This window comes from Trichechus manatus, unplaced genomic scaffold, assembly GCF_000243295.1.
Source record: "Trichechus manatus latirostris isolate Lorelei unplaced genomic scaffold, TriManLat1.0 scaffold00045, whole genome shotgun sequence".
NCBI classification, from domain to species: domain Eukaryota; kingdom Metazoa; phylum Chordata; class Mammalia; order Sirenia; family Trichechidae; genus Trichechus; species Trichechus manatus.
Genome location: NW_004443981.1, coordinates 8047553 through 8074704, shown reverse-complemented (window position 1 = coordinate 8074704; position 27152 = coordinate 8047553). Strand labels below are relative to the sequence as shown.

At 52.2% G+C, this 27152-nt stretch overlaps 1 protein-coding gene across 1 annotated transcript in view; it reads left to right on the top strand.

The window, feature by feature from the left end:
- SYNE3 (spectrin repeat containing nuclear envelope family member 3) overlaps positions 1–27152 on the top strand; it is a 104387-nt gene that overhangs the window by 47399 nt on the left and 29836 nt on the right. The window contains exons 2-7 of the mRNA XM_004376786.3: positions 3207–3364; positions 9028–9200; positions 10879–11188; positions 19187–19348; positions 20651–20998; positions 24890–25026. Of these exons, the coding sequence (XP_004376843.3) occupies positions 3224–3364; positions 9028–9200; positions 10879–11188; positions 19187–19348; positions 20651–20998; positions 24890–25026 (1271 nt within the window). The 5' untranslated portion in view covers positions 3207–3223. The remainder of the gene's footprint in view (positions 1–3206; positions 3365–9027; positions 9201–10878; positions 11189–19186; positions 19349–20650; positions 20999–24889; positions 25027–27152) is intronic.

Genomic DNA, 27152 nt, shown 5'->3' with positions numbered 1-27152 from the left:
CCTGCACCCCCACCCTCACCCCCGGCGGCCCTACAGGTGTTCTCTGTACGGCTTCTCCATCCACCTCTGAGCTCCTTGAGGGCAGGGAGGTGTCAGCTTATTTGCTGCTATGGTCGCAGCATCGGCCTGGCCTGGAGCGTGCGCTTAATTCCTCTGTGTTTCACTGAACAGAAATGAAATGGTTTGGCAGAACGGGCCGGGAGGGCCAGGTCTCCTGAACTAGAGCCCAGCTCTGCCTGTGACCTGGCCAAGGCCATGGTCAGATCACTCCGCTGGGGCTGATCTCAAGGTAGGCGGCTCACGCCAGCCACGCCCCTGCCCCAGAAACCTTGTGTTCCTTTGAGTGCCTGGGAGTCTGCAAACCACTCCCATCCCGGTCCCCAGGCCTTCCCAACCCGAGGGGTTGTCCAAATCCCGCTGCCTCCACTTCCACCCTGTGCGTCCTTGGAAACGCGGGACCCATTTCTGCCCCTCCCACTCCTCGCTTTGTGAAAATAAAGGTTGGAGCCTTTGGAAGCCCGTCAGTTTACACACGAGAAAAGAGATGAAAGCATAACGAAGTAATTTAAACCCCTGCACATTCCAATGTGCTTTTCAAACGAAGCATTCGAAGAAGGGAGTGGCTGCAGGGAACGGATTAAATTGTTAGAAAAAAAAAAAACCGAACAGCTCTGAAAGCAAAACATCACGTGGGGAAACAGCGCTGAACGGCGCGCGCATTTCCTGGAGAGAAGCCCGCTCCTTCCCTAGCTGACTGCGTCCTTCCGCCCAGTGTGTTGTCCTGTTCTGTCCTTGTGGCTCAGGGTTCTTGTGTGAAGACTCTTCCCCTCCCAGCGCGGGGCCTGGGTGCCCAGCTCGGTGGGGCTCAGAGCCCAAATCGACGCTGTTGACCAACCCGCTGTTGGCTGAGAAGAAAGAGCCAACAACAGCCAGTTCAGCCAGTTATTTAAAAAGGGTTTATTTATTGTTTTCATTGTAAAATAATAATTGCGCTTGATGGAAAATTTACAAAGTACATTTAAAAAAAAAAAATTCCAACTATGCACCGGCCGACCAAAGACAATTAAAACCAACCAACCAACCCGTTGGCTGTGGGGTATATTCTCACTCAAGGCGACCCCATGTATGTTCGAGTAGAACGGTGCTGCACAGGGTTTTCAGTGGCTGATTTTGGGGAAGTAGACCACCAGGCCTTTCTTCTGAGGTGCATCTGGGTGAACTCTGCCTGCTGGTTAGCAGCCGGCACTTAACTGTTTGCACCACCCAGGGATGTCAACCAAGGACAATTACTTGTTGCTGTCAAGTCGGTTCTGATTCATAGCGACCCTACAGGACAGAGTAGAACTGCCTCATAGGGTTTCCAAGGAGCAGCTGGAACTGCCGACCTTTTGGTTGGCAGCCAGACTGTTAACCACTCACTGCACCACCAGGGCTCCCCAAAGACAATAGCCATTAATATTTTTCTTTCTGCCTTTTTTTTTTTTTTTTAATGCAATGAAGTTTTATTTCTCTCCCCCCTAAAAAAGAGTTTGATGCAGTCTGGGTGGCCACCCTCCAGCCTGTGGCTACCCAGTGAGGACCAAGTGGCCTTCAAGGTCCCCTGTCAGGGAAAGGGGGCTGAAAGTCATGTGGGATAAGCAAGGGGCAGGTCCTGGGTGTGGCTTAAGCCACTCTCTGCCCACACTCCCTGGGTCCGACCCAGCCCATGCACCCTCTCGCTCAGTCTTTTATTTTTATGAGCATAGGTTTTGTTTTGTGTTTAAAAGTTAATTGTAGAATTATGACTACTAAATACATAATTTTGTCTCATTTTTTGGTTATCATCATTATAGCCTAAGCATTCTCTATCACAAGCTCATTTTCAGCAAACTTTTTGTTGGTTGCATAATATTCTAAAGTGCACATTTACCATAATTTACTTAAATAAAAACCCATTGTCATCAAGTCCATTCTGACTCATAGCGACCCTAGAGGACAGAGTAACTGCCGCATAGGGTTTCCAACGAGTGGCTAGTGGATTCGAACTGCTGACCTTTTGGGTAGCAGCCGAGCTCTTAACCACTGCACCACTAGGGCTCCAGTTTACTTCAATAATCCGCTATTATTGGGCATTTAGGTTGTATCTAGTTTTGTTTCACTATTTTAATAATACTCTGCCAGGTTTCTTGATGTTTTAGCATTTCTACCAGTTCTGGGCTATTTTATCAACATTTGCTGAGGGTGTATTCTGAGCAAGGTACTCTGGGAAACTGGCGGATAAATCAGACAGAGTATTTCCTGTAAGATGCAAATATAAAGAACTTTAATCCAAAGCAGGCTGTAGTCACTATAAGCAGACAAACGAGAACTGGGACAATGGAGAGTGTTGCCTGGGCTTAATGGGATTTTAATGACATCACATGGGAAAATCTGAGACTTTGCGTCCACAGTCTACAATTTAAGGGTGAGAGGAGGGGTGGGCAGTCAGGCAAAGGGGGGCTGGTTGGGTGGAGACTGAGGCCAGTAGGCAGAGTCACCCGAGGCAGGATGGCGAGTGGGTTTCATTGCTAGTGCTTGTCACTGGATTGGCCGTGGCTGCTCCAGGTGCTGAATGGAGGTGGGAGGTGGGTGGCTTGGCGGGAAACGTTGCTGTGATTGATTAGCAATGTCTGCCCTGGACCTATGTAAGTGAAGTATTGACAAGATACCTGGCGTAGGTACTTGGCCATCCCCAGACTGAGGTGTTAATCTCAGGTGAAGCTAAAAGGCTGACGTCAGCTTGGCCAAAGCCACAAATTGCATTCTGAAATCTTTTTGATCCGTGCCAATAAAAATTCTTTATGAGTCACGGACATCTCAGGCCGTATGAGTTTAAGATCAGTTTTTGGAGGGACTTGAACCCGAAGAACGTTGCGCCTGAGGGGAGCGGAAGGGTGAGAGGCCAAAAGGATCTTAGCCAGGTTAGCACCTGGCCTCCTCTCCCGCTCCACAGACGTGAGAGGCCAGATCTGTTTTGTTTTCCTTTCTTCCCTGGCGTTTCCAGTCCTTTGGCTGCTGACAACTTGACCCCGTCCCTATTGCCCAACTCCAGAGCCCCAGGGATGTTGATGGTAGGCGTGGGCCTGGGCCTTGTCCTCCGCCCGCCCCCCGGCCCGTCAGCCTGCCTTGGGGCGTCTCCAGAGCCCCCTGCACTTTTGCCGGCCTGGTCTCATGTGTCCTTCCTTCAGCCCCCACAGGTACCAAGATGCAGCAGCCCCAGGAGGACTTTGACAGGAGGGTGGAGGAGGCGCAGGCATGGATGGAGGACGTGCAGGAGCGGCTGAAGATCAGTGACAACACGCAGGGGCCCCGTGCTGCCCTGGAGGCCAGGCTCCGGGAGACAGAGGTACGCAGAGGCCGGCTTTACCTTAGGACTGGTTCCCACCCCAGCTCTGCCGCTCTCCGGCACGGGGCCAGGTCTTGGTTTCCTGTCTGTTAGGTGGCAGTGTGGGCTAGCCCAGTGCCTCTCAAGCTTTGAGGTGCATTCAGGTCTCCTGGGGATTTTTGTTGAAGTGCAGATGCAGATCCACTGGTCACAAGCCCCCCGGGTGATGCCAATGCTGCTGGCCCCAGCACCACATTGTAATGGTAAAGGACTGGAGCTTTGGCCCTCCCATCCTGGGCAGGGGCGGCTGTGCAGGCAGGCGGGCCTCCCAGCCCCAGCAGCCCAGGCTTGGCTTCCCATCCCCTGTGGCTGAGGTCCCTACGGGAAGTGGGCTGGGCCAGGTCTGCCTTCAGCAGGTGGGCGGAGGCTCTGCCCAGTGAGAAGTGGCCCTATGAGCCTCCCCTCTACCCCCAGGCCAGGGTTCGGCTTTACCCCCAACCTGGCTCAAGGCAGGGGCTCGTGCCTATGACACTGAAGTGACGGGCAGGGCAGAAACCTCCTGGGTTTCCTACCACCCAGCCTTTGCCCTGCGGCTCCCTCTGCATGGACGCCCTTTTGCCTGGGTCTGGGTGTGCACGAGAAATGAACCCAGTAGCTGTTGGTGTACTTGGCACAGCACAGGGCATGCCGGCAGCGCTGGGCGAGTGGGGGCGATTGTTTCTTTTGGTTTCAGGTGCTGAGATATATCCCATGCCAACTGTCCCTGCTCATACCCCCTTCCCCAGGAGCTTGTCTCCGCCAGGCCACTTCCTCATCCGATTCTAGGCCCTCTTCACCGTCAGGGCATTCTAGCATTTCCTGGGGCTTGACGTCCAAAAGCCAAATGCACCCATCCCAAAACACTTCTTGCTTCTCTACCTTTGCTTCAGTCCCCATCTCCAAATGCCTGCACCGTCTCTCGAGGCTTGATGCCAACACCACCTCCTCTGTGAAGCCTTCTTGGATTTCCCCAGACTCCTCCCTGGAGCTCCCATAATGCTTTGCAGTCTCTCATGGCTCTTTTCACGCCATCTCGGCTCTGTCCGCAGCCCAGCCCCCAGCTCGTGAGCTCCGGGCCATGTCTCCTTCATTCTGGCCCCCAGTGCCCAGCATAGTGCTGGCACATAGTAGGTGCTCAGCAGGTCTTGGCTGGGTTGAAGGAGGGCCCCGATTAACCCCGTTCTTCCAGCTCTCCAGCTCTCCAGCTCTCCTGCTTCTCCCCACCCCCTGAGGCCTTCCCTCTGCCCAACCCCCACCTGACCTTTGCTCTCATTGGCTGCTTCACGTCAGAACAACTTCGTGGGGGCAGTTCCCAGAGCACCTTCCCAGCTGGCCAAGTGTCGCCAAGTGCTCCTGGCTCGTGTCCTTGCTGGAGATGGCTGTAAATGAACCTCACACCAACTAAAGAGCGAAGGAAGGTGGAATCTATTTCTCGAAATTTGGCTCAGTTCAGTTACAGCCTCTGGCCTCCCGCAGCCCCAGGCACACGGCAAACCTGTTGATATTCCCGGGCCAATATTTCTGCCCCAGATCAGGTGGGGCCTGGTGTTCTGCCCACCTTTGGGACTGATGGCCAGTTCTTCTCCCTTTGGCAAGGAAGCATCAAACTCGCTCCCCTGCAAAGGGCAGTGGGCCACAGCGTCCAGCCCGTGTCTTCCTCACGGGCATGCAGGAGGGCAGAGGTGCTGTGGTCCGGGAGAGATCAGGGAAGGGGCAGGGTGTCCTCACTGGGACTTCTGCGCCTGGCTGCCTCCTGCTGGATGTGGCAAAGTGAGACTGAATTTTGCATCTTCCCCCAAAGCTGTTGCCTCCCTCAATTTCCAGGCCTGGATTCCGCCCAGGCTTAAATTGAGCAGCGGGTAGAAAGGAGGGCTCTCTGGCTGCTTCAACAACCCTTTCTGCAAAACTCAAGGTTCCTGTGGGTCCCACCTTCTTAGGATCCCTGGGTGGCGCAAATGGTTAAGTGCTGGGCTACTAACCCAAAGGTTTGCAGTTCAAACCCACCCAGAGGTGCCTTGGAGGTAAGGCCTGGCGACCTGCTTCTGAAAGGTCACAGCCCTGGAAAACCTATGGCGCATAGTTCTACTCTGCACACATGGGATCGCCATGAGTCGGAATCAACTTGACAGCAACTAGCAACAATTGCCATCTTGTTACCTTGGGGTGTGGGTATGAACCCACAACTCCGGGGCTTGGTAACATCATGTCCTTTGTTATTATTATTTTTGGAGTCCCTGGGTGGTGCAAATGGTTAACGCACTTGGCTGTTAACTGAATGGTTGGAGGTTTATGTCCACCCAGAGGTGCCTCAGAAGAAAGCCCTGGTGATCTACTTCCAAAAAAAACAGCCAGTGAAAACCCTGTGGAGTACAGTTCCACTCTGACGCACACAGGGTTGCCATGCGTCAACTCAGTCGATGGCCACTGGTTCGTTATTTATTATTATTCATCAAATTAAATCTCTCTTTGAGTGGTAAGAAATTCATCCTCAGTCCTGTGTGGGGCCCCCACTCCTGAGTGATATGAAGTGTGCTAGGCAGTGGGAGGTGGGCAGTCTTAGTCTAGAACATTTAGGGTTGGCCCCCAAATCTCCAGTCCACTAGTCACCCCAGATACTTCCATTGTCCACACTGCTGCTTGATCACAAGCTGGACTCGGGGGTCCCCGTCTGGGTGCTTGCAGTAGGTCATTACCCTCTGAGGCCCTGCCGTGTCCCCTCCACCAGACCAAACCGAGCAATGTCGTTGTCCGTCTTGGCTTATCTCCCTGCCCTTCATTCCACCTGCTCCTCCATCCCACTCATCTGCAGACAAACAGGGTGTGGAACGGGCTTGTTTAATTTCAGTTCTTGACGACAAGTGTAGGATGGGAAGTCCCTCTATGCTATCATCATCATCCTCATCATCATCAGGAGGGTCTACATAATTGCTCAACAGTTTACAAAATATATTTTGTTGTTAGCTGGGATCAAGTTGGCCTTCGACTCGTGACCTCGTGCACAGTGGAACGAAACGCGGCCCAGTTCTGCACCATCCCCATGATTGGTTGTGGATTGGACCACTGTGTTACATAGGGTTTTCACGGGCTGAGTTTTGGAAGTAGATCACCAGGCCTTTCTTTCCAGTCTCTCTCAGTCTGGAAGCTCTGCTAACATCTGCTCAGCATCACAGCAACATGCAAGTCTCCACTGACAGATGGGTGGTGGCTGTGCATGAAGTACATTGGCTGGGAATCAAACCTGGGTTTCCCGTATGGAAGGCAAGAGTTCTACTGCTGCCCTCTACAAAGTATATTACCGTATATTAATTTTAAAATTAATTAATATTATTTTAATTAACAAGTATTATTAAGGATAATTGAAAAATATTTAAATAAATTAATTAGACATTCTAATTGCTATTAAATTTTTTGAATAATTAATATTAAGCCATTACCATCGAGTCGATTCTGACTCATAGTGAACCCACGTGACAGAGTAGAACTGCCCGATAGGCTTTCCGAGGCTGTAATCTTTACAGAAGCAGACTCCCACATCTTTCTCCTGAGGAGCGGCTGATGGGTTGAACAGATATGACCTTTTGGTTAGCGGCCAAGCGCTTGACCACTGTGCCGCCAGGGCTCCTTTTAATTAACATTGCTAGATATTAATTATTAATTAATATGATTTTAAAATTAATATCATAATAGCCCTGTGGGGTAGACAAAGCAGGGATTATTATCACTGGCTCAGGATGGGAGGGGAGGCCCAGAGTGTTGAGGATCCTACCCGAGGTCCCAGCTGTCAGTGATGCGGCGTTAATAGGAAGGAGCCCCCCCACCTCCAGAGAAGAGTCAGAGACAGCCAGCCTACTGGGGCATCCATCTGAGACTGGCCCCCAGGGAGACGGGCTGGGGAGCAGGCACGGAGCTTTGGCATATGTTGTACCGTCAGTAAATACAGACCGGAAGGGTCAGTAAAAGATAATAATAGTACTGAGCAGTTAGTGATTGAGAACATAGGATGTGCCGGGCACTGTGCTAACGGCACGCCTACTCCCTAAGTGTTACCTGTTGTGGGTGCTTTTGGGTCGATTCCGATTCATAGCAACCCCAAAAGACAGAGCAGAATCGCCCCATAGGGATTTCTTGGCTGTAAGTTTCATGGGAACAAATCACCAGGTCTTTTCTCCTGTGGAGCCTCTCATGCGTTTGAACTGCCAGTCTTTCGCTTAGCAGCCGAGTGCTTAACTGTTGCACCACCAGGGCTCCTTAAGTATTACCTAATGCTTACTAACACTTGGGTAGTATAACCATTATCGTCCCCCATTCCACTGACCTAGAGAATTTAAGTACCTTGACGAAGGTCACACAGGGTAGGGAGTAGAAATGGAGTTGGAATCCAGTCCTATTTGACTATAGAGACCAAACTGCAGCTGCCCAGTAATGGAATGAAGATTAATACTAACAATGTTGTTGTTAGCTGTCGCTGAGTCAGCTCCGACTCATAGTGACCCTACAGGACAGAGTAGAACTGCCCCATAGGGTTTCCAAGGAGCTGCAAGTGGATTCAACTGCCGAGCTTTTGATTAACAGCCAAGCGCTTAACCATTGTGCCTCCAGGCCTCCAATAATGACATTAAAACCCAAAAACAAACCCATTGCTGTTGAGTCGATTCCAACTCATAGCGACCCTACAGGACAGAGTAGAGGTGCCCCATAGAGTTTCCAAGGAGCAGCTGGTGGATTCAAACTGCCGACCTTCTGGTTAGCAGCTGTAGCTCTTAACAACTATGCCACCAGGGTTCTGTAATGACATTAGCTGATGTTAATCGGAGGCCAACTATCTGTGGACGATGTTTGTTGGTCTTGGTCCTCCAAGAAGCCGGCACCGAGATGCGATGACATGTGCGTGACATTTGTTGAAGGAAAAGCTGCAGAGGGAACATGGGAAGCCTGGAGAGGCTGGGAGAAAATCTGACCCAGGCCCGCTGGGTCCATTCCTGCAGAGGGGAGGGGAAGGAGGGTGGGGGAGCGGCTAGGCTGCAGGGCAGTTGTTCTAAGGAGAGTTTGGCAAGGCCATGGGGAGTTCTTGAGCCAAAGTCACCCATCAGGGGAGCCTGACGCCTCCCAGGAGCGGACTTGCCTTCGTGTTCCCACGAGTGCGGTCACTGGCTGGGAGCAGCTTTGGGCAGCGGGGATGGGGCCTCAGTGCAGGCACAGAGGTGAGGCCCCAGGCCCTGGTCCCGCAGTGAGTCTGAGAGACCGATTCTCATGGCAGCCACGCACTGTGACAAGCACATTGCATGCATGTTCTCATTTAACCCCGAAAAAGACCCTCCAAACTGGGAGGTGGATACTACTCACACCTTCCTGTTGCAGATGAGTAAACGGGCCAGTGAAGCCGACCTTCGCTCACGCAGTAGGAACAGGCCAAGGAGGGGAGGAGGTGGTCTGTGGTCACCTCCATCATTGCTCCTTCCTTCCACCTCGGAACCTCTAGGTGGGCCCCCCAAGATCACAGAAGAGGGGCACAGGGGCTGCGATTTGCACCCCAGCTGCTCTGGCCTCAGAGTCCTGGCTGTCTCCACCGTGTCACTGCTTTCCCCTGCCTGTGCCTGTTTGCATGTCGCCTAAACCCGGGAAACTGGCTTTTGTGTCCCTGACAGAAAATATGCCAACTGAAGCCCGAGGGGCGCATGAAGGTGGAGTTGGTGCTATGCTCAGCCAAAGCCCTCCTGGCGTGCTGCCTTGAAGACCAGAAGCCCGAGATCCTGGTCCGGCTGAAAGACATCAAGGCCCAGTGGGAAGAGACGGTCACCTACATGACTCACTGTCACAGGTAGGACACTGTCCTTGCTTGCCCACCGCCACACTGGCCCCAGGCCTCCACCCAAGTGCCGTGATCCGGGCCTGGGAAGGCTGGCACAGGACGTTCTCCTGGGATTGGAGCCAGCCCTGCTTGCCTTTTTCTAATTAGAATACAGCTTAACGGCAGAGTGGTCACTGGGGGCCCCGCATGTTTTGCCAACAGTTCTTAATGGACTTGCCTTGTGTGTGTCCTCCAGCTGAAGAGCAAGGCCCCTGGAGTAAGAAGGCTTGTTGCTTTGCCAGCACGTTAGCTCAGATTCTCTGCCTGCACCTGGGAGCCCAGTGACTGGAGGAACCAGGTGCTTGGTGTGGCGAACATAGGCGAGGGAAGAGTCAGGCCGACGTGGGACTGACTCCTGCTCTGCTGGTTATTTTCTGCAGGGCCTTGGGAAAGTTACTTGGCCTCTCTGACCCTCAGTCTCCTCATCTGGACAATGGGGATATCAAGTGTCCCTTGAAGGTTGTTAGGAGGATGGAAGGAGATACCAAATGTTAAGAGCAAGGCCCCGTGCTTGGCACACAGTAGGCCTCAGGAAAGAGGAGCTGCCGCATCCTCTCCATCTTGATAAAATAAGAATGTGAATGCTCATTGCTTTCTAGAACCTTTCATTGAAAATTCCAAACAAGGCAGCGTGATGCTGGCTGGAGAGAGAGGGCCACTTTCCTGTTACGGTTGAGGAAACTGAGGCAGATGATGAGGCAGGGTTATGCAGTGAGCTCCTGGCACTGCTGGGACCCTTGTGCAGACCTCAACCTCCCCCAGTCCCCTCTGAGCCCTAACGAGCCCACAGATCCAGTTGTACTCTGTGCATTACCTGCCGACTCCCCAGGGCGGTCTTCTGTAACTGTTAAGCGCACACACACGTGGTAAGAGCCTGGGGTGACTGAGCTCCGAGTCCCAACACCAGAGAGAAATGGCCAGGAGTGCCTGTGCATGGTTATTGGGAGTTCAGGGCTAGAATTTGGGGTGTAGGTAGCTAAGGACTCACCAACCTGTATCACCAAGGCTGGTGCTTCCCAGAGTGGGTCTGGAATCTCGGCCCCCTGCCTGCTCCTTAGTCCCTGGGTGGTGCAGACAGTTAAGCGCTCACCTACCAACCAAAAGGTTGGTGGTCCAAATCCAGCCAGAGGTGCCTTGGAAGAAAGGCCTGGCAATCTGCTTCCTATGGAGGGCAGTTCTACTCTGTAACATAGGGTTGCCATGAGTTGGACAACAGCTGGTTTGGTTTGCTTTTTTGCCTTCTCCTTGCCCCACCCATAGAACTTATTTACAGGACAAAAAAACTCATACCCATTGCGTCGAGTTGATTCCAACTCATAGCGACCCTATAGGACAGGGTAGAACTGCCCCATAGGGTTTCCAAGGAGTGCCTGGTGGATTCAAACTGCTGACCTTTTGATTGGCAGCCGTAGCTCTTAACCACAACACCACCAGGGTTTCCATTTATAGGACAAAAGGGTCTTATCCAGTAGGACGGAGGTAGAGCCCGGTCTGGAGTGTGAACAGGCTGCCCGGGGGCTCTGAGGCCCAGAGAAGGCATCACTGCCCCATCACCCGCCCTCTAGTGTTGGGACGGAGGCAGCGGCATGGCCCCCTGCCGAGGAGCCAGGTGGGGTGGGTTCACGGCCTCCCGTCTCTGTGTCCACAGCCGCATCGAGTGGGTGTGGCTGCACTGGAGCGAATACCTGTTGGCCCGAGATGAATTCTACCGCTGGTTCCAGAAGATGATGGTGACCCTGGAGCCCCGCGTGGAGCTGCAGCTGGGCCTGAAGGAGAAGCAGTGGCAGCTGAGCCACGCCCAGGTGCTACTGCACTATGTGGACAACCAGGCTGTGCTCCTGGACCGGCTGCTGGAGGAGGCGGCCTCCCTGTTCAACAGGATCGGGGACCCCAGCGTGGACGAAGATGCCCAGAAGAGGATGAAGGCTGAGTACGACGCCGTGAAGGTCAAAGCCCAGGTGAGCTTGGCCAGCTGTGTCTTCACTCACCTCTCCGTCTGTCTACCCACTATCTACCCATCCAGCCACCCATTTACTTACTAACTATCCGGTCATCTGTCTACTGACCCACCACTCACTACCTGCCTACTCACCATCTGTCTGTCCACCTATCCATCTAGCCATCCGCGAACTTACCCACCACCAACTCACCTGTAATCCATCCATCTGCCCACACACCACCCTTCCATTTACCCACCCACCAACTTACCCACCACCAACTCACCTGTAGTCCATCCATCTGCTCACCCACCACCCATCCCTCTACCCGCCTCATATCCATATATCTACCCACTCACCCATCTATCTCCCCACCCCACTAATCTACCGAACCTCCCAATCCATTATGCACTCACCTACCTGCCCACCACCACTCATCCACTTCCCTACTCAAACCACCCTCCTATCCATCTGTCTACCCACACACCCATCTACCTCCACGCCTACTTGTCTCCTATTTGTTTATTCAAATAGACAGCCACCTGTTCCTGTATCTACTTACTCACCTACCCACCAACCCACCCTCCTCTTCACCAACCCATTCACTCGTCCATCTCTCCACTATTTACCACCCACCCACTGTCTACTCCTCCACCCACCTCCTTATTCACTGGGTATCCACCTGTCACCCGTCTACCCATCCACCCACCCACCACCTAACTACCAGCCCACTAGTTTTCCATCTACCCCCCACCATCCACCTACCCCTCCACCATCTGCCCACCCATCCACCTATTACCTACCATCCATATGCTCTCCCGCTCTTTAGCAACCTACCACCTAACTACCCACCCACCCATTTTCCATCTCTCCATCTGTCAGTCATCTCCCCACCTACTCACTATCTATCCCCCATTCAGCCATCTACTACTCATTCACCCACCCACCCAGCCACCCACCCATCAACCCATCCATCCCTCAGCCTCATGCCCATCCATCTACCCACTTAAAAACCACCCGGCATCCACCTAACCACCCGGCCCCTCCCTCTACTTGTTCTCTTCGCAAACGTTCACTGGACCTTCTCTGGGTCAGGTGCTGGTCCATGTCCTTGTCTGGGTACTGACGGTGCAGGCATTAATACGACTCACTCTCTGCCCTGTCAGGGAAAGCTTCCCAAATGAGGGTTATGTTTAGACTAGTATTAATAATGTCACCACTTTGGAGAAGTCTTTGCTGATCCCTCAGCCTAAGGGAAGAACCCTCGTTTGTTCTCTGTCATAGATGTCTGTTCTTTCCATAGTAGCACTTATCATATGTATTTTTGCATTTATTTCTTTATTATCTTTCTCCCCTATTAATCAGCAAGCTTCACAGGGACAAGGGTCCATTTTCTGTTTTGCTCACCATTAAATCGCCCAGCACAATGTATGGCACATAGACGCGCATAATATATCTTTGTTGGATAATAATGATCATTGCAGTGGGCGGGGGGAGGGGAGGAAGCGGAAATAGCAGTCAGTGTTTATCAAGTACAAACGAATACCAGGCTTTGTGTGGTGCCTTCTGCATCCACGCTTCCATTTAATGCTCACAACCTCATCAAAGGACTCCTGTTATTATGCCCATTTTACAGAAGAGAAAAAGAAGCTCAGGAGGTGGGTGACTTGCCCAAGGACCCACAGCCAGAGTGCCAGCCAGGACTCAGCTCAGGCCTGCCTGGCTTCAGGCAGGCTCCTGGCCCCAGTGTCATTCACCCCCACAGGGAGCTGATTCCTGGAGCGGGGGCGTCAGGCTGGAAGTTGAGGTTAGAGACAGGTAGCTAAGGCAGGGAGAGGGAGGGCCTGGCACACAGAGGGACAGTGGGTGCCCTTCTATCTGAGGCTGACCCCTGGCACTGCTCAGGAGACCCCCTATTCTCTTGGCCAACACACCCTGTGTCTGCTGCCCTGTGGCCCTGCTTAGGGGTGGGGACCCCCCTCAGCCTGGTCAGTAGAGGAAGGAACTCAGAGATAGAACAGTGGATGGATGCCAGGAGAGAGGTCTGAAAACACAAGGGGGCACCTCAGGAGAGGGGGCTAAGTCTCGCATTGGTCAAGACCACCTCACATCATTGGTGCCTTTTGATTTGGGCCTCAAAGGTGGAGCTGGAGTTAGCTTGTTGGGGAAGTGCATTCAGGGAGAGGGAGGCCATTGCCTCACCTCGGGCAGATCCTCTTTCTCCCTCTCCCCTTCCCTCCTCCCTCCCTCTCTCTTTGCCCTCCTACCCTCTGGTCCTCTAGCCTTTCCTCCTCCGCTCTCTCTTGCCCTTTTCCTCAATCCCTCTGCTCACCCATAGTCCCCATTTCCTCACCTCATTCTTGCTCTGATTTTTAACCAGTCCATTTAGTTATTACATTCAATTATTATTTTTTATTTTTAGAAATTCCATTTAGTTCTTTATTATGTCCACTCCTTCCTTCCTTCCTTCCTTCTTCCTTCTCTCTCTCCCTCCCTCCCTCCTTCCCTCCTTCTTTCCTTCCTTTCTCTCTCTCTTTCTCATGGCTGGTGACTCCCCCCACCACAGGACCTGGTGGAGGTAACCCGGGAGCACGCTCTTTCTTTCTTTCTCTCTCTTTCTCTCTCTCTCACTCCCTCCCTTTCTTCCTTCTACATTTATGAATTTTTTTGCTTAAATTGTGCATTCCTTCTTTATTATTATATCTGTAATCATTGAAAGCACAAATATTTTACAGTCTCCATCAGATTGTTCAAGTAGCTGACATTCTGGGGTCTGATGTTGCTGTCTGTTGTGTCTCCTGACATGGTGAATTATTCCCTTGGGGACGCTGTGGTTTGGAGCTGTGAACTCATCCTAAGCAGACTTTTTCTGCAGAGCCCTGTGTGGCTGGGGCATGGCCTCAGAGTGGCTGGTTTTATGTCACTTCTGCCAGGCTCCCTGGGAGTTCACCTTCGTGATTTCTATTTTTACATCAGTGTATTGACTCGGGCATTCGTGAGTCAAGAGGGTATTCTGAACGTGAACCTGAAGCCAAAATTATAAAACAGGACTTTGGTTCCAAACTCTGATTCTTCTTTTTTGCCCAGAGCCCAGGCTGAAAGACACAAGCTTCCTTCTTGGATTGTGTTGGTGGGCAGATTGTTTTTCTAGCTCACCCGTGAACTGAGGGGGCAGCCATCTGGGGGTCCTTCCTGTCTGCAGTGGTCTGCACCCGCTGTGGGGCCCAGAGTTGTCTCTCCTCTCCCAGCCAGGCATTAAAGCCTGTAGTTACCGAGATCAGCAGACACACTCCTGAGTGTAGCAGGCCACTTGCCAGAGGTTTTTGTTTGGTTTGTTTCTTTTGAATCCACCTGATCAGTTTTCCGAAGGGCGAGGCTGATCACAGCATCCTCCTTCCCCTGCTTCCCATGAGGACTTCAGACAGCTCGCTTGTCTAGGTCTTGGCCCTGAACCAGAGCTGCCACGCAGCCCTTTGCAAAGACAAATCCCGCTACCTCTGCTAATTGGCCGGGCGGGCGTTGAGGCTCCTGAAAGCACTGCTGACCTCAGCTGCTTTCATTGTTTGGTCTAACGAGGAGGCCGAGCCCCTCCCGTCTGTCACCCTGTCATCCCCTGAGGTGGCTAGCCTACCCTGCCGAATGGGCTCTGTGGTTTTTATGCCTGGACGGGTTCCCCTCTGGATCCCTGCCTGCCCAGCACGCTCTTGTCCTCGCGCCTGCCCCGTCGCGGAGACTTTTATTTACTCTTGTTCTTGCCGAATGCCAGCGCCTCAACGTTCACATGCGCGGAGCCCCCAGCCCGCACTTCCATTGGAGAGTTCTCGGCACTCAACATTCAACACCATGAGTGACAACCAGGGGCCGGCGTGGAGTCTCTGCCTGTTAGTCCCACCCTGCTCTGTTTCATAACCGAGACTTTCCTGTGAATAGAGAAAGCCCTGGGAGGGTTTAAAAAAAAATTTTTTTTTAATTATTTTTTATTGTTGTAGAGATATAGATAACACACCATCTTCCAAATCTGGGTGGTAGGAATGCAAAATGGCACAGCCACTGTGGGGAACAGTTTGGCAGTCCCAAAAAAGGTTAAACGTAGAGCTACCAGATGACCCAGCAATTCTGCTCCTAGATATATACCCACGCGACTTGAAAGCAACGACACAAACAGGTGTGCTATTCACGATAGCCAAGAGGTTCAGTCAACCCAAATGTCCACCAAGAGATGAATGGATGAACCAAACACAGTATGAGTGATGGCGTGTGATGAACCTGGGACGGTTTTGATGGATGCAAGTAATCCCTCGGCTCGGGAAGCCAGCAGGGAAACCTGCTGTCAGTCCAGCATAATCCCACAGGCTCAGGAAGCCAGCAGGGAAACCTGCTGTCAGTCCGGTGTCGTCCTCAGAGAGGCTGGCCAGAAACATAAAGGAAGACAGTCACTGTCTCAGAGTCCACTCTGTGCAATACAGTCCCTGCTGCCGTCCAGTCAAACCTTATTTGTAGTGACCCTATAGGACAGAGCAGAACTGCCCCAGAGCATTTCCAAGGCTTTTACGGAAGCAAACTGCCACAGTTTTCTCCCGATTAGCAGCTGAGCACTTAATCACTGTGCCACCAGGCCACGCCAGTGTTTTCCCGTCTGCCATTCCCAGCTGTTGAAGTGCTGAGCCTCACTGCCGTGAGGGTAGAGGAGAAAGAGCCTCTCAGCTCTTCACTAAGAGACTTGGTTTTCCCATCTGTAAAATGGGAGTGTTTTTTCCCACTTGCAATGGTGGTTGCAAAGGTTCAAATGAATTAGTATTTCTAGATTTGGTGAGGAGCTTCCCAAAGGGAGGGAAGGCATATACAAACAGCCAGGGAAGTTTTTTGAATCCACTCTTATCAGTGGAAAACTTTTGACTCAGCTTCGTAGATGGTCAGGACCTTCCTGGGACATGGCCTGGCTTCACGGCTAAGATCAGAGGTCTGAAAATTATGGCCCATGGGCCAAATCCAACCATCAACTGTTTTTGGACAACCCGTGGGCCATTGTCTTTGCCTTTTTAAATAGCTGAAAAAGAAATGAAAAGAAGAATATCTTATGACGTGTGAAAATTATGGAATTCAAATTTCAGTGTCCACAATTAAAATTTTATTGCAACCCAGCCACATTCATTCATTTGTGTGCTGCTTATGGCTGCTTCGCTATACAACAGCAGAGTTGAGCAGTTGTGACAGAGACTGTGGGACCCACAAAGCTCAAAATCTGGCCCTTGACAGAAGTCGGCTGGCTGCTGGTCTGTTGTTGTTAGGTGCCGTCCAGTCGGTTCCGACTCATAGCGACCCTGTGTGCAACAGAACGAAACACTGCCCGGTCCTGCACCATCCTCACAATCCTTGTTATGTTTGAGCTGATTGTTGCAGCCACTGTGTCAATCCATCTCATGGAGGGTCTTTCTCTTTTTTGCTGACCCTCTACTTTACCAAGCATGATGTTGGTGCTGATTTTGGAGCTCGGTACTCACTGTTTGAAGCCCTATGAGAGTTATGAGATGCCCCAGCTCCAGCTGGGCATTTACAGAATGGGATGGTTTTCTGGGTGTTGGGAAGATTCAATAAGATGATGCTTGTGAAGTTCCCAAGCCCATAAAACCAGTTGCCATCGAGTTGACTCCGATTCATGGTGATCCCATGTGTGTCACAGTAGAACTGTGCTCCAAAGGGTTTTGCAATGGCTGATTTTTCAAAATTAGATCACCAGGCCTTTCTTCCAAGGCACTTCTGGGTGGACTAGAGCCTCCAGCCTTTCGATTAGCAGCCAAATGTGTTAACCATTTGTACCACCCAGGGACTGCTTCCGGGCACATAGTAGGTGCTTATTAAATGTAAGTCTCCCCTGCCACTCTTCTTGACTCCTTGACTCACTTGAGAACGATTCTTCAGTTGCAGACAGGATCTGGCACTCAATGCTTAGTCTTCCTGCAACTCAGGGAGCCTTCACAGAACCTGTGGGAGGAGACAAAATCATCACGGGCAGCCTGGTCCATAGGAGCTCCTGGGTCCCGAGTGATTAAGAACTTGGCACAATGCAGTAGATGAACGCTGTGATGGGGCTTGTCCTGTGTTTTGGGAATACACGGGAAAGGCCGTTAATTCAGCCTGGGGCTCTGGGCAGAGCTTTGGAGAAGGTGGGGCCTGGTGGTTAGCATTCCTGGGACGTACCTGCTCATGGGACAAAGGATTGAGGAGAGGTAACAAGACATTCCATCCATGTGACCTGCAGCTGCAGAGACATGGAACGTGACTGAGCTGTGTCTCATTGGGTGTTGGGGGGAGGAGACAATAAACAATGACTCATGGTTACGACGGAGTCCCCGGGTGGTGCAGTTCATGTGCTCGGCTGCTCACCCAAAGGTTGAAAGTTTGAGTCCACCCAAAGACACCCTACTTCTGCAAAGGCCTGGCAATCTATGTCTGCAAAATCAGCCATTGAAAATCCTGTGGAGCACAGTTCTACTCTGACACACATGGGGTTGCCGTGAGTTGGGGTCGGCTTGACAGCAACTGGTAACTGGTAACACAGCTCTTAAGCTCTTACTGGCTGCTACGTGCGGTTCTAGCGGTTTCTGAGCACTGACTCATTTAATCCTCGCTGCACCCCAATGCGATGGGTCCTGGTGGCACAGGGGTTATGCACATAACTGCTAACCAAAAGGTCGGTAGTTCGAACCCTCCCGCTGCTCTGCAGGAGAAAAATGTAGCAGTCTGCTTCTGTAATCTTTCATTACAGTCTTGGAAACCCAATGGAGCAGTTCTGCTCTGTCCTATGGGATCGCTATGAGTTGAGGTCGACTTGATGGCAGTGGGTTTTTGCACCCCAGTGGGGCAGGTACTGTCGTTAACCACATACTGGACAGGCTCTGGGCAGGCTGAGGCACAGGGAGGTTAATTAGGAGCCACAGGCAGCTGGGCGTCTGGGCCCAGGCTCTTGACTGCTGTACCACAAGCCACAGGAGTGGCCTGGTCCTCAAAAGCCAGGCTGCAGGGCTTGGACCTGAGCCTGGGGTCAGTAGGGAGCCACAGAGGGCTTGAGGAGGGGGCACTGTGATGGAGTGTGTTTGGAAAATCGGAATCTCTAGGTGCACAGTGGGTGACAGCAGAAATACTGTCATTTCCCCAATCTCGTCCCTTGTGTGGTTAGAACCCAGGTGGGACTGGCTGGATGTAGAAGTGACTCCACCCCTCCATAAGGAAGCGGGGAGCTGCTGTTTATTGCCATACCCTGCAGATGGTTGTGTAATGCGGCCGGAAATGTCCGCTTGGCTCAGCCTTGCTTCCTGAGCTCGAATCTTGGCACTTCCCTGCCTGGGTGACCGTGGGCAAGTAAGTTCGCTTCTCTGTCTTGGTTTCCTCATCCGTCAGCTGGAACAAGAGTGGTACCCACCTCCTGGGCTCTCAGGAGGGCCCAGTGAGAACCTATGTGTGGAGTTTGTAGCGCAGTGGCCGGCACCCTGGGAGTGCGCCACATGACTGGGTTATGTCTTTGTGGTTCTCACGCCCAGCTTTGGACATGGCCGGAGGGAAACCCCCGGGCCAGGGCCCAGTCTGATGCGCTTTGGGCTTCAAACCCAAGAGTCTCCCGCCATATTGCTAGTTGGTGGAGCAGAGTCTGGGGTCTCTTTGTCGCCAGCAAAAGGGCTGAGGGCTGGTTGCACACATGCACACACACAAGTCACAGGCACACACAGACACAAACACACAGATACACACACAGAGATATGCCCAGACATACACACATAGATACACACACGCACCCAGATACACACTGTAGATACATACACGCCCAGATACACACACACACCCAGTGCCACGCACACACAGATACACACATAGATACACTCACAGACACACAAATACACGCACACACAAATACACTCACATACGCAGACACACACAGGCAGGCTGCAGATTTCCTAGCCTGGAAGGCCAGGACCAGCCCGGGCGGGGGACGCCCATGGCTGGTGACTTCTCCCCCTCCCACAGGACCGAGTGAACCTGCTGCAGGAGGTGACCCAGGAGCATGCGCAGTACCAGGCGGGCGTGGACGAGTTCCAGCTATGGCTGCGGGCGGTGGTGGAGAAGGTGAACAGCTGCCTGGGGCGAGCTTGCAAGCTGACCACCCAGCACTGCCTCTCCGCCCTGCAGGTAACCCCCAGTCGGGTCTCCACCCCTACTCAGGTTCTGCTCTGGGGACGCTCATGGATGGCGGGTTCTACTTTATAGGCTATTTAATAGGACAATAGTGGGTGCCAGGGGAGACACAAACATCCAGGACACAGGAGAAGCATGGAATGGTGAGAAAAATGTTCTGGCCACGGCTGCTTTGTGGCTGTCACTACCCCGGCAGGGCGTTTGGAAACTCAAGGCCACAGCACAACTGTCTAGACCAAGGGGTCTCACACAGGGCGATTGTTGCCCCCTGGGGACAATGTCTGGAGGTATTTTTGGTTGTCACAACCTGGGTAGGGGTGCAGTGGCATCTAGTGGGTGGAGGCCAGGGATGCTACTCAACACCCTATAATGCCCAGGATGGCCGCCCACAACAGAGAATTATCCAGCCCCCATGTCAGTAGCCCTGAGGTTGGGGAACCGGGGTGTAGACAAAGGGGCCTCAGTCCTCAGTCGGGAGAAGTTGGAGTCACTTCAGCCTCTCTGACTTGCTGTGTGGCCCTGAATGAATCTCTGACTCCCTCCGTAAGGTGAGTGGGTGGATTATCGCCAGTAACTCAAGAACCACTTTACAATACTTGCCATAGCTGCAGGGCACCTGGACTATTCAAGATTTATATTTAAATTAACTCACTTTTTAAAAAATGGATGAACATTTATTTAGAAAGAAAACTGATGTCACTGGCATAAATGGAACACCAGCATCCATTATCACAAGCAGTAGCTCGCCAAGCCTGTTGCTGTTGAGTCGATTCCAACTCATAGCAACCCTATAGGACAGAATAGAACTGCCCCATAGGGTTTCCAGGGAGTGGCTGGTGGATTCGAACTGCCGACCTTTCAGTTAGCAGCTGAGCTCTTAACCACTGTGCCAGAACCATACACATCAATACAATGAAACCAGATGTCGACACCAGGGTCTACTGAGCTCCATACTGTCGCCAGCTGAGGGTCTGAAGCTGAGGCTGTCTTTGTCTTTGTTAGAAAGAAGGAGGGACGCACGTGAGAGAGGTGTTAAAGACAGGGAAGCACCCAGTGGAGACTTTCTCCTTGCCTTAATCAAGTGACTTGAGAAAGGCTTCAGGAGGGAATGGTGTTCTCATGTTCTAAGTCTGAGTTTAATACAGACAGTCCACCCGTTGGAAAGGTCCCCCATGCTGTAACCCAGGAATCTAGGAATTAGTGTTTAGCATGACATTCCTTGGGGCTCTGGAAAATAGAGCAAATGTTTTATATTTTCCCCCGTGTCTTTTCCCACTGACCCTCTGCCTTCTTCAGGACATCGCCAAAGAGTTTCCCGGGGGCGAGGGGTCCTTGAAGAGGCTGGAGGAGCAGTCCGTGGGGGTCATCCGGAACACCTCTCCTTTGGGTGCAGAGAAGATTACCCAAGAGCTGGAGGAGCTGCGGAAAGTCCTGGAGAAGCTGCGAGTCCTCTGTGAGGAGGAAGAGGAGAGACTGCAGAATGTGCTCAAGTCCAAGGGTGCCTGTGAGCGGCAGATCAGGCAGCTGGAGGCAGAGCTCGGAGAGTTCCAGAAGAGCCTTCAGAGGCTGGCAGAGGAGGACTTTCAACCTGCAGCAAAGGCAGGGACTGAGGACGAGCTGGTGGCCCGCTGGAGACTCTACTCGGTAAGCAGCATTTGGCCAAACCATGGCCACGGCAGTCCAGATGCTGCCTGTGTCTTGGGGTGTTGCAGGTGGAGCCCCACTGTGTGATGGGGGACCGTGCTAAGCCTCATGCCCACTCACTGTTGTTTCCTTCCCTCATCTTGGGCCATCTTTTCCAAGGTCCCTGGTGAAAAAATCTGGACGTTTTCCCCTTTTTGAGAAACAGGCAAATTGCAGGCAAGTGTGATCCCATCAGGGCTTCGGTTAAAAGAACTTGTAAAGGGAGTCTCTGCATCAGGAGAGGTCGGCTTCAAAATCCTCAGGGTGGGAGTTCTCACTTACCCACACGGGCTGCTCTGAGTACAGCCCTTTGCGCCAGGTACTGCCATCATCCCATTTTATGGATGAGGAAACTGAGGTGCTCCGAGGTTAGATGATCTTCCCGCAGTCATACACAGCACAGGTGGAGGCAAGGGTGTGAACTTGAACCCAGGCAGGCTGACCCAAGGTTACATGCTTCCCACCACTGTGCCTCTCAGGCGCCTACTTTTAGAAGATCGCGTAATGGGAGCAATAGCAACTGGGACCTCAGGCACTTGTCCAGGCCGTGACCGCAGGCTGGTCTCTGCCCTGGCCGTCCCGAGGCCCTCCCTCCCAGGGGCCCGGAATGATCTGCGACACCCTGCTGACAAGGCTGGGCAATTCGTCCACTTCAGGAGCTCTCAATGCCTCAGTCTGGAATCGGAGTAGTTTTCCCGCTAAACCACAGTCAGTCCAGAAACGCAGCCACCCATCAGGGCCTACCCTCCCGGCATCCCAGGCCATCAGCAAGCTGAAGATGACATGCTTGGAACAAATCTGGCATGTCAGAGCTGGAAAGGGCCCCTTACAAGTGGGGAAACGGAGGCTAGAGAGGGGCAGTGCTTAGCCAGGCCGCCCGGCTAGAGCTCCCTGGCCACCCGCTGCTCCTCAGGCCCTTGGCACAGCCCTTGGGCTAACTATTGGCCTTGCTGGGGTCTGGCCAGGCCTCCCTCCCAAGACAGCCCGCGGCCCTGCTCCCCCTTGACCTCGGCTGAGTCCCCGGCTTGCCCTGCAGGCTGACTGGCCTTCTTGGGGCACCAACATGCAGGCTTCTCACACAGGGATTAGAAGCTGCCCGTTCCCGCAGACAGATTTTGCCTGAGTCTCCCAGGGAAACATTTATAGGTGTCATTACACTGCGCTTAGTGGTACTGACAGGAGCACCTTTAAGGATGGACAGGGCTGGTCGGGCAGCTTCCCTGGCCTCCTGACACTCAGTGGCCCCCACTGCCCCGAGCCACTGCCTAGATCCCTCTATTCGAGCTTTCTCCCAGGAGCTGAAACCTTCGATTCCTTTTCACACGTGGTCCACCTAGACGGAGCCCCCTTGGGCCACCCCAGCCTCTGGCTCGTGGTGAAAGAAGGCTCTGAGGGTCAGATTGCCAAGGACAGCGAAAGCACAGGCTACCTCCTGGGAGTGTGGGTCGTGCAGGGGAGGGGACGGGCACTGGCTGGGCTCTGCCCTGTGCCAAGTGCCAAGTGCCTTGTCATACCACGCATGTCGTCCTTACCACCTGCCCCGTGAGGCTGCTAAGAGTAGCCCATTTTACCAACAAGGGAACAGCTGAAGTTTGTACAGCTAGGTGGGTCTGTAAGCCAGGGCTGTTTTATGCCAAAGCCCGAGCACTTTCCAATACCCCACCCTGCCTCCTCCTGGGCGTGAGCTGAGCAAGGGGCTGGGGGTCGTGCAGGTCAGGGTCAAACTCCACACTTCCCAGGACAGCAGGGAAAGGCCATGTCTGAGTGCAAGCTCATGCCTCAGACAGTCCCAGGGGGCTGGGATGGGGAAGGAAGCACTTGGGGGTAGTCAGCGGGAATATGGAGTCTCTGGGTGGCGTAAATTGTTAATGCACTCAGCTGCTACTGTAAAGTTGACGGTACAACCCAAAGGTGCCTCAGAAGAAAGGCCTGGTGATCTGCTTCCAGAAAATCAGCCATTGAAAATCCACTGGAGCACCCAGGGTCACCAAGAGTCAGAATCGACTTGATAACAACTGTAGTGGAAATATATTCAAGGCCTGCCAACAATCATACCTTCACAAAAGTACCTCTTTGATGCGTCATTTCATCTGCTGCTTAAGAGACAGGTTTAGGGTCAGACCACCTGGGTTCCAACGTCAGGGTTATGTTTACGAGCTCTGCAGCCTTCCGTGTACAGAAATCTTAGGCCTGAGTTTCCTGATGGATGAAACGGGGACTCAGATTCTTACCTTCCAGGCTGGCTGTGAAGCTTAAACGAGATGATGGGACACCCAGAGCACTCAGCATGGCATCAATGTTCCCCAAATATCTTACTATGTGTTAGTGATTTGTATCAGTGCTGCGAAGGAGGTGAGAGTAAGGGGAAAACCTGTAGCTCGGAAAGAGTAGATGCCATGAAGTCCTGGTGCCTGATGCGACGTGGACCAGAACCTTGCCAACATCATGCTGGGTGAGATAAGTCAGCCCCAAAAGAACAATACTGCAGGATCCCACTTAAACCAAGTATCTAGAATAGGCAAATGCATAAAGACCCAGTGGATTGGGGTCTCCAAGGGCAGGAGGGAGGGGAAAGAGGGCATCATTGCTTGGGGGGCGCTGAGCTTCTGTTAAGGGTGACGGAAATACTGTGGAAAAGGAGGGCGGTGATGGTCGCAAAGCGTGATGAATGTAATTAATGCTGCCGAGCCGTACACGTGGACAAGGCAAAAAGGGCAAATGTTTTCAGAAACCAGTTGCCGTGGAGTCAGTGCCGACTCATGACGACCCCATGTGGGTCAGAGGAGAACTGTGTTCCACTGGGTTTTCAATGCAGATCACCAGGTCTTTTCTTTCAAGGCACCTCTGGGTGGACTCGAACCTGCAACTGTTTGGTTAGCAGCTGAGCATGTTAACTGTTTGCACCACCCAGAGACTTCCTATATATACATATATACACACACACATATATATACACACACATATATATATATACACACACATATATATATACACACACACATATATATATATACACGCACACATATATATACACAAACACACATATATATGTATATATATATATTTTTATATATATATACACACAGTCATTTGCCAAATAATGTCCGTTCAGGCAACGTCTGACTACACATACGTCAGTGATCCCATTAGGTTATACAGGCAGTCCCCGAATTACAAATGAGTTCCATTCCTGAATCTGTATTTAAGTCAGATTTGTACGTAAGTCGAACCGTTAGGTACCAGTCGTATCTAATGTCAGTCAGTCAAATGTTGGTCTTAGTCTGTAGTATATAGTGTACCTTTCTAAGCATAAAAAAATTAAAAAAAACACTTCCAGATGCACTGAAACAGTTTTAACACAGTAATACAGTAATAATAATAATAATGGATTGATAGACATCACAAAGTAGCACCCGTTTGTTATTACGAACCATTGTATGTACCTCAGATTTTTAATATACTAGAATTTACAGGGGTTGGTTCGTAACTACAGGTTGTACGTAAGTCGGATGTGTGTAACCCGGGGACTGCCTGTATATAATACGGTGTTTGCACAACATCCAAATCGCATAACGTCCTAGTTCACGGAATGTTTCATGGATGTTAAGCAACGTGTGACTGTATACATACTTACCACAAGTTTTTAAAAAAAATAGAGTAAGATACCTTGTTCCATATCACCTAGCATGAGGCAGGAGAGCAGGGGCCGAGACCGCAGTGGGGCTCCCAGTTCCTGACCTCGGGGTAACAGTTTTCTCCCAGGCTGCCCTGCCCCTCGTCCATGCCCCCGACTCAGCCCATCTGGGAACCTCTCCACGTAGCCGCCCTCATTTGGTTCATTGTGTTCTGCAGGCAACGAGGGAGGTGCTGGCCGCCAAGGAGCCCAGGGTGGACAGGCTGCAGGCCCAGCTGAAGGAGCTCCTCATCTTCTCCCAGGACTTGCAGCCTCTCTCCGACAGTGTGGTAGCGGCCCTGCAGGAGTACCAGAGGTACCTGGGAGGGCTGCGGGCGTGGCTGAGGGGCCCCCCAGTCCCATCTATTCCACCTCCAAAGGTGGGCTTGCTTCCTCCTCCGACCTGGGAACCCGTCAGTCAATCCTGGACCTCTTTTGATTGTTTTGCATTTTACTCCCAGAAAGAGGCTTCAGCTTTGCCTTTTGCCATATTAAGTGGCTCCTTCATCTATTTCCATCAAAGCCTCTTAGGCAGCTTAGCACTGGGGAGGGGCTCCCCACATAGCAGCCCCTTGAGTCAACTCTGACTCGTGGCAACCCCACATTGTATCAGAGTAGAACTGTGCTCCACAGGGTTTTCAGTGGCTGATTTTTCAGAAATAAACATCATCAGGCCTTTCTTCTGAAGTGCCTCTGGGTGGACTCGAACCTCCAAGCTTTTGGTTAGCAGCTGAGTGTGTTAACTGTTCGCACCACCCAGGGACGCAACATCCAAAGGGAGAGCGTTTTGCTAGTCACACAGCATTCTCTGCCTTCCGAAGGTGCTGAGGCTCAGGCATGGGAGCCCGCCTCCCTCTGCAGCCCACCGACTGGGGCCCAGCTGAGCCTCTGCTTTCCTAGCTCAGTCAGCACCAGCAGATCACACATCCACCCCGTGTGGAGCTGAGCGAAATGCAAATTTGGAATCCGTCCCATCGTTAGGTGCTGAGTCTCAGAGGTGTTCTGGATAGGGCACAACTGATCCCATGACTGGAACGCATCTCATGCCCCCAATGCCACAGGGGGTCCGACCCCAGGGACTGAGTGCCCCCCCCCACTACTGTGTGTCTCTCATCCCAGGCGTGCTCAGGCCCCACATCTGTGAAATCAAGGCGGTGGCCTGGATCCCGGGGGGAGGGTTAGTTTTCTGTGCACAAGGCGGCTTCTCTTGCTGGGGTATTGGGTGCTGGCCCCCTCGGGTGTCGGGTGGGGGAAGGCCTTCATGGCTGGGGCCAGAGCGGCCGAGACCGCTGAGGCCAGTGCGCAATTAGTTCTGCTCTTTGGTTTTGTCCAGAGTCAGCAAAGCGCGGGTCCCTGGCATCTGTTTAGTAGTAGCCAAGTGGGTGGCTGGTTAACAGGATTCTTACGCGTCTGGACTTGTCCCAGCTGCTCTACCGGAAGGTTTCTGTTTGTTCCAATGCCCTTGGCCTGCCGGAGTCCACCCCCAGAGGGTTCTGAGCGGCCTTCCCATCAGTCATTTCCTATGGGTCTCTCCTCCACCCTTACTCAGGGTGGGGTCCTCCTCACCTCAGGCCCACACCAACACCCTCCCCTCCTAACTGGCCTGCCTATTGTTCCCCGCTCCTCAAACTGCTGCCAGAAACTCCTCTCTGCCCCAAGAGTTGATGATGTCACCCCCTGACTAGAGAACTTCAGGGGTCTCTTCTTATAGGATAAAGTCTGACCTCCTTCGCTCAGCACTCACCATCTGCCGCCAGCTCCCCTTTCCATCCCCATCTTCACACAGCCCAGCCCTCTGGGGATCTCGGAGCACACTGTCTGATTACGTTGTTAGGTGCCATAGAGTCGGTTTTGACTCATAGTGACCCCATGTACAACAGAAGGAAACACTGCCCGGTCCTGCGCCATCCTCACAATCCTTGTTATGCTTGAGCCCATTGTTGCAGCCACTGTGTCAATCCATCTTGTTGAGGGTCTTCCCTTTTCGATGACCTTCTACTTTACCAAGCATGATGTCCTTCTCCAGGGACTGGTGCCTCCTGACAACATGTCCAAAGTACGGGAGACGGAGTCTCACCATCCTTGCTTCTAAGGAGCTTTCTGGCTCTACTTCCAAGACAGATTTGTTCCTTCTTCTGGCAGTCCATTGTATATTCAATATTCTTCACCAACACCGTAATTCAAAGGCATCAATTCTTTTTTAGTCTTCCTTACTCATTGTCCAGCTTTCACATGCATATGAAGCGATTGAAAACACCATGGCTTGGGTCAGGCAGACCTTAGTCCTTAAAGTGACATCCTTGCTTTTTAACTTTTTAAAGAGGTCTTTTGCAGCAGATTTGCCCAATGCAATGCATCATTTGATTTCTTGACTGCTGCTTCCATGGGTGTTGATTGTGGATCCAAGTAAAATGAAATCCTTGACAACTTCGATCTTTTCTC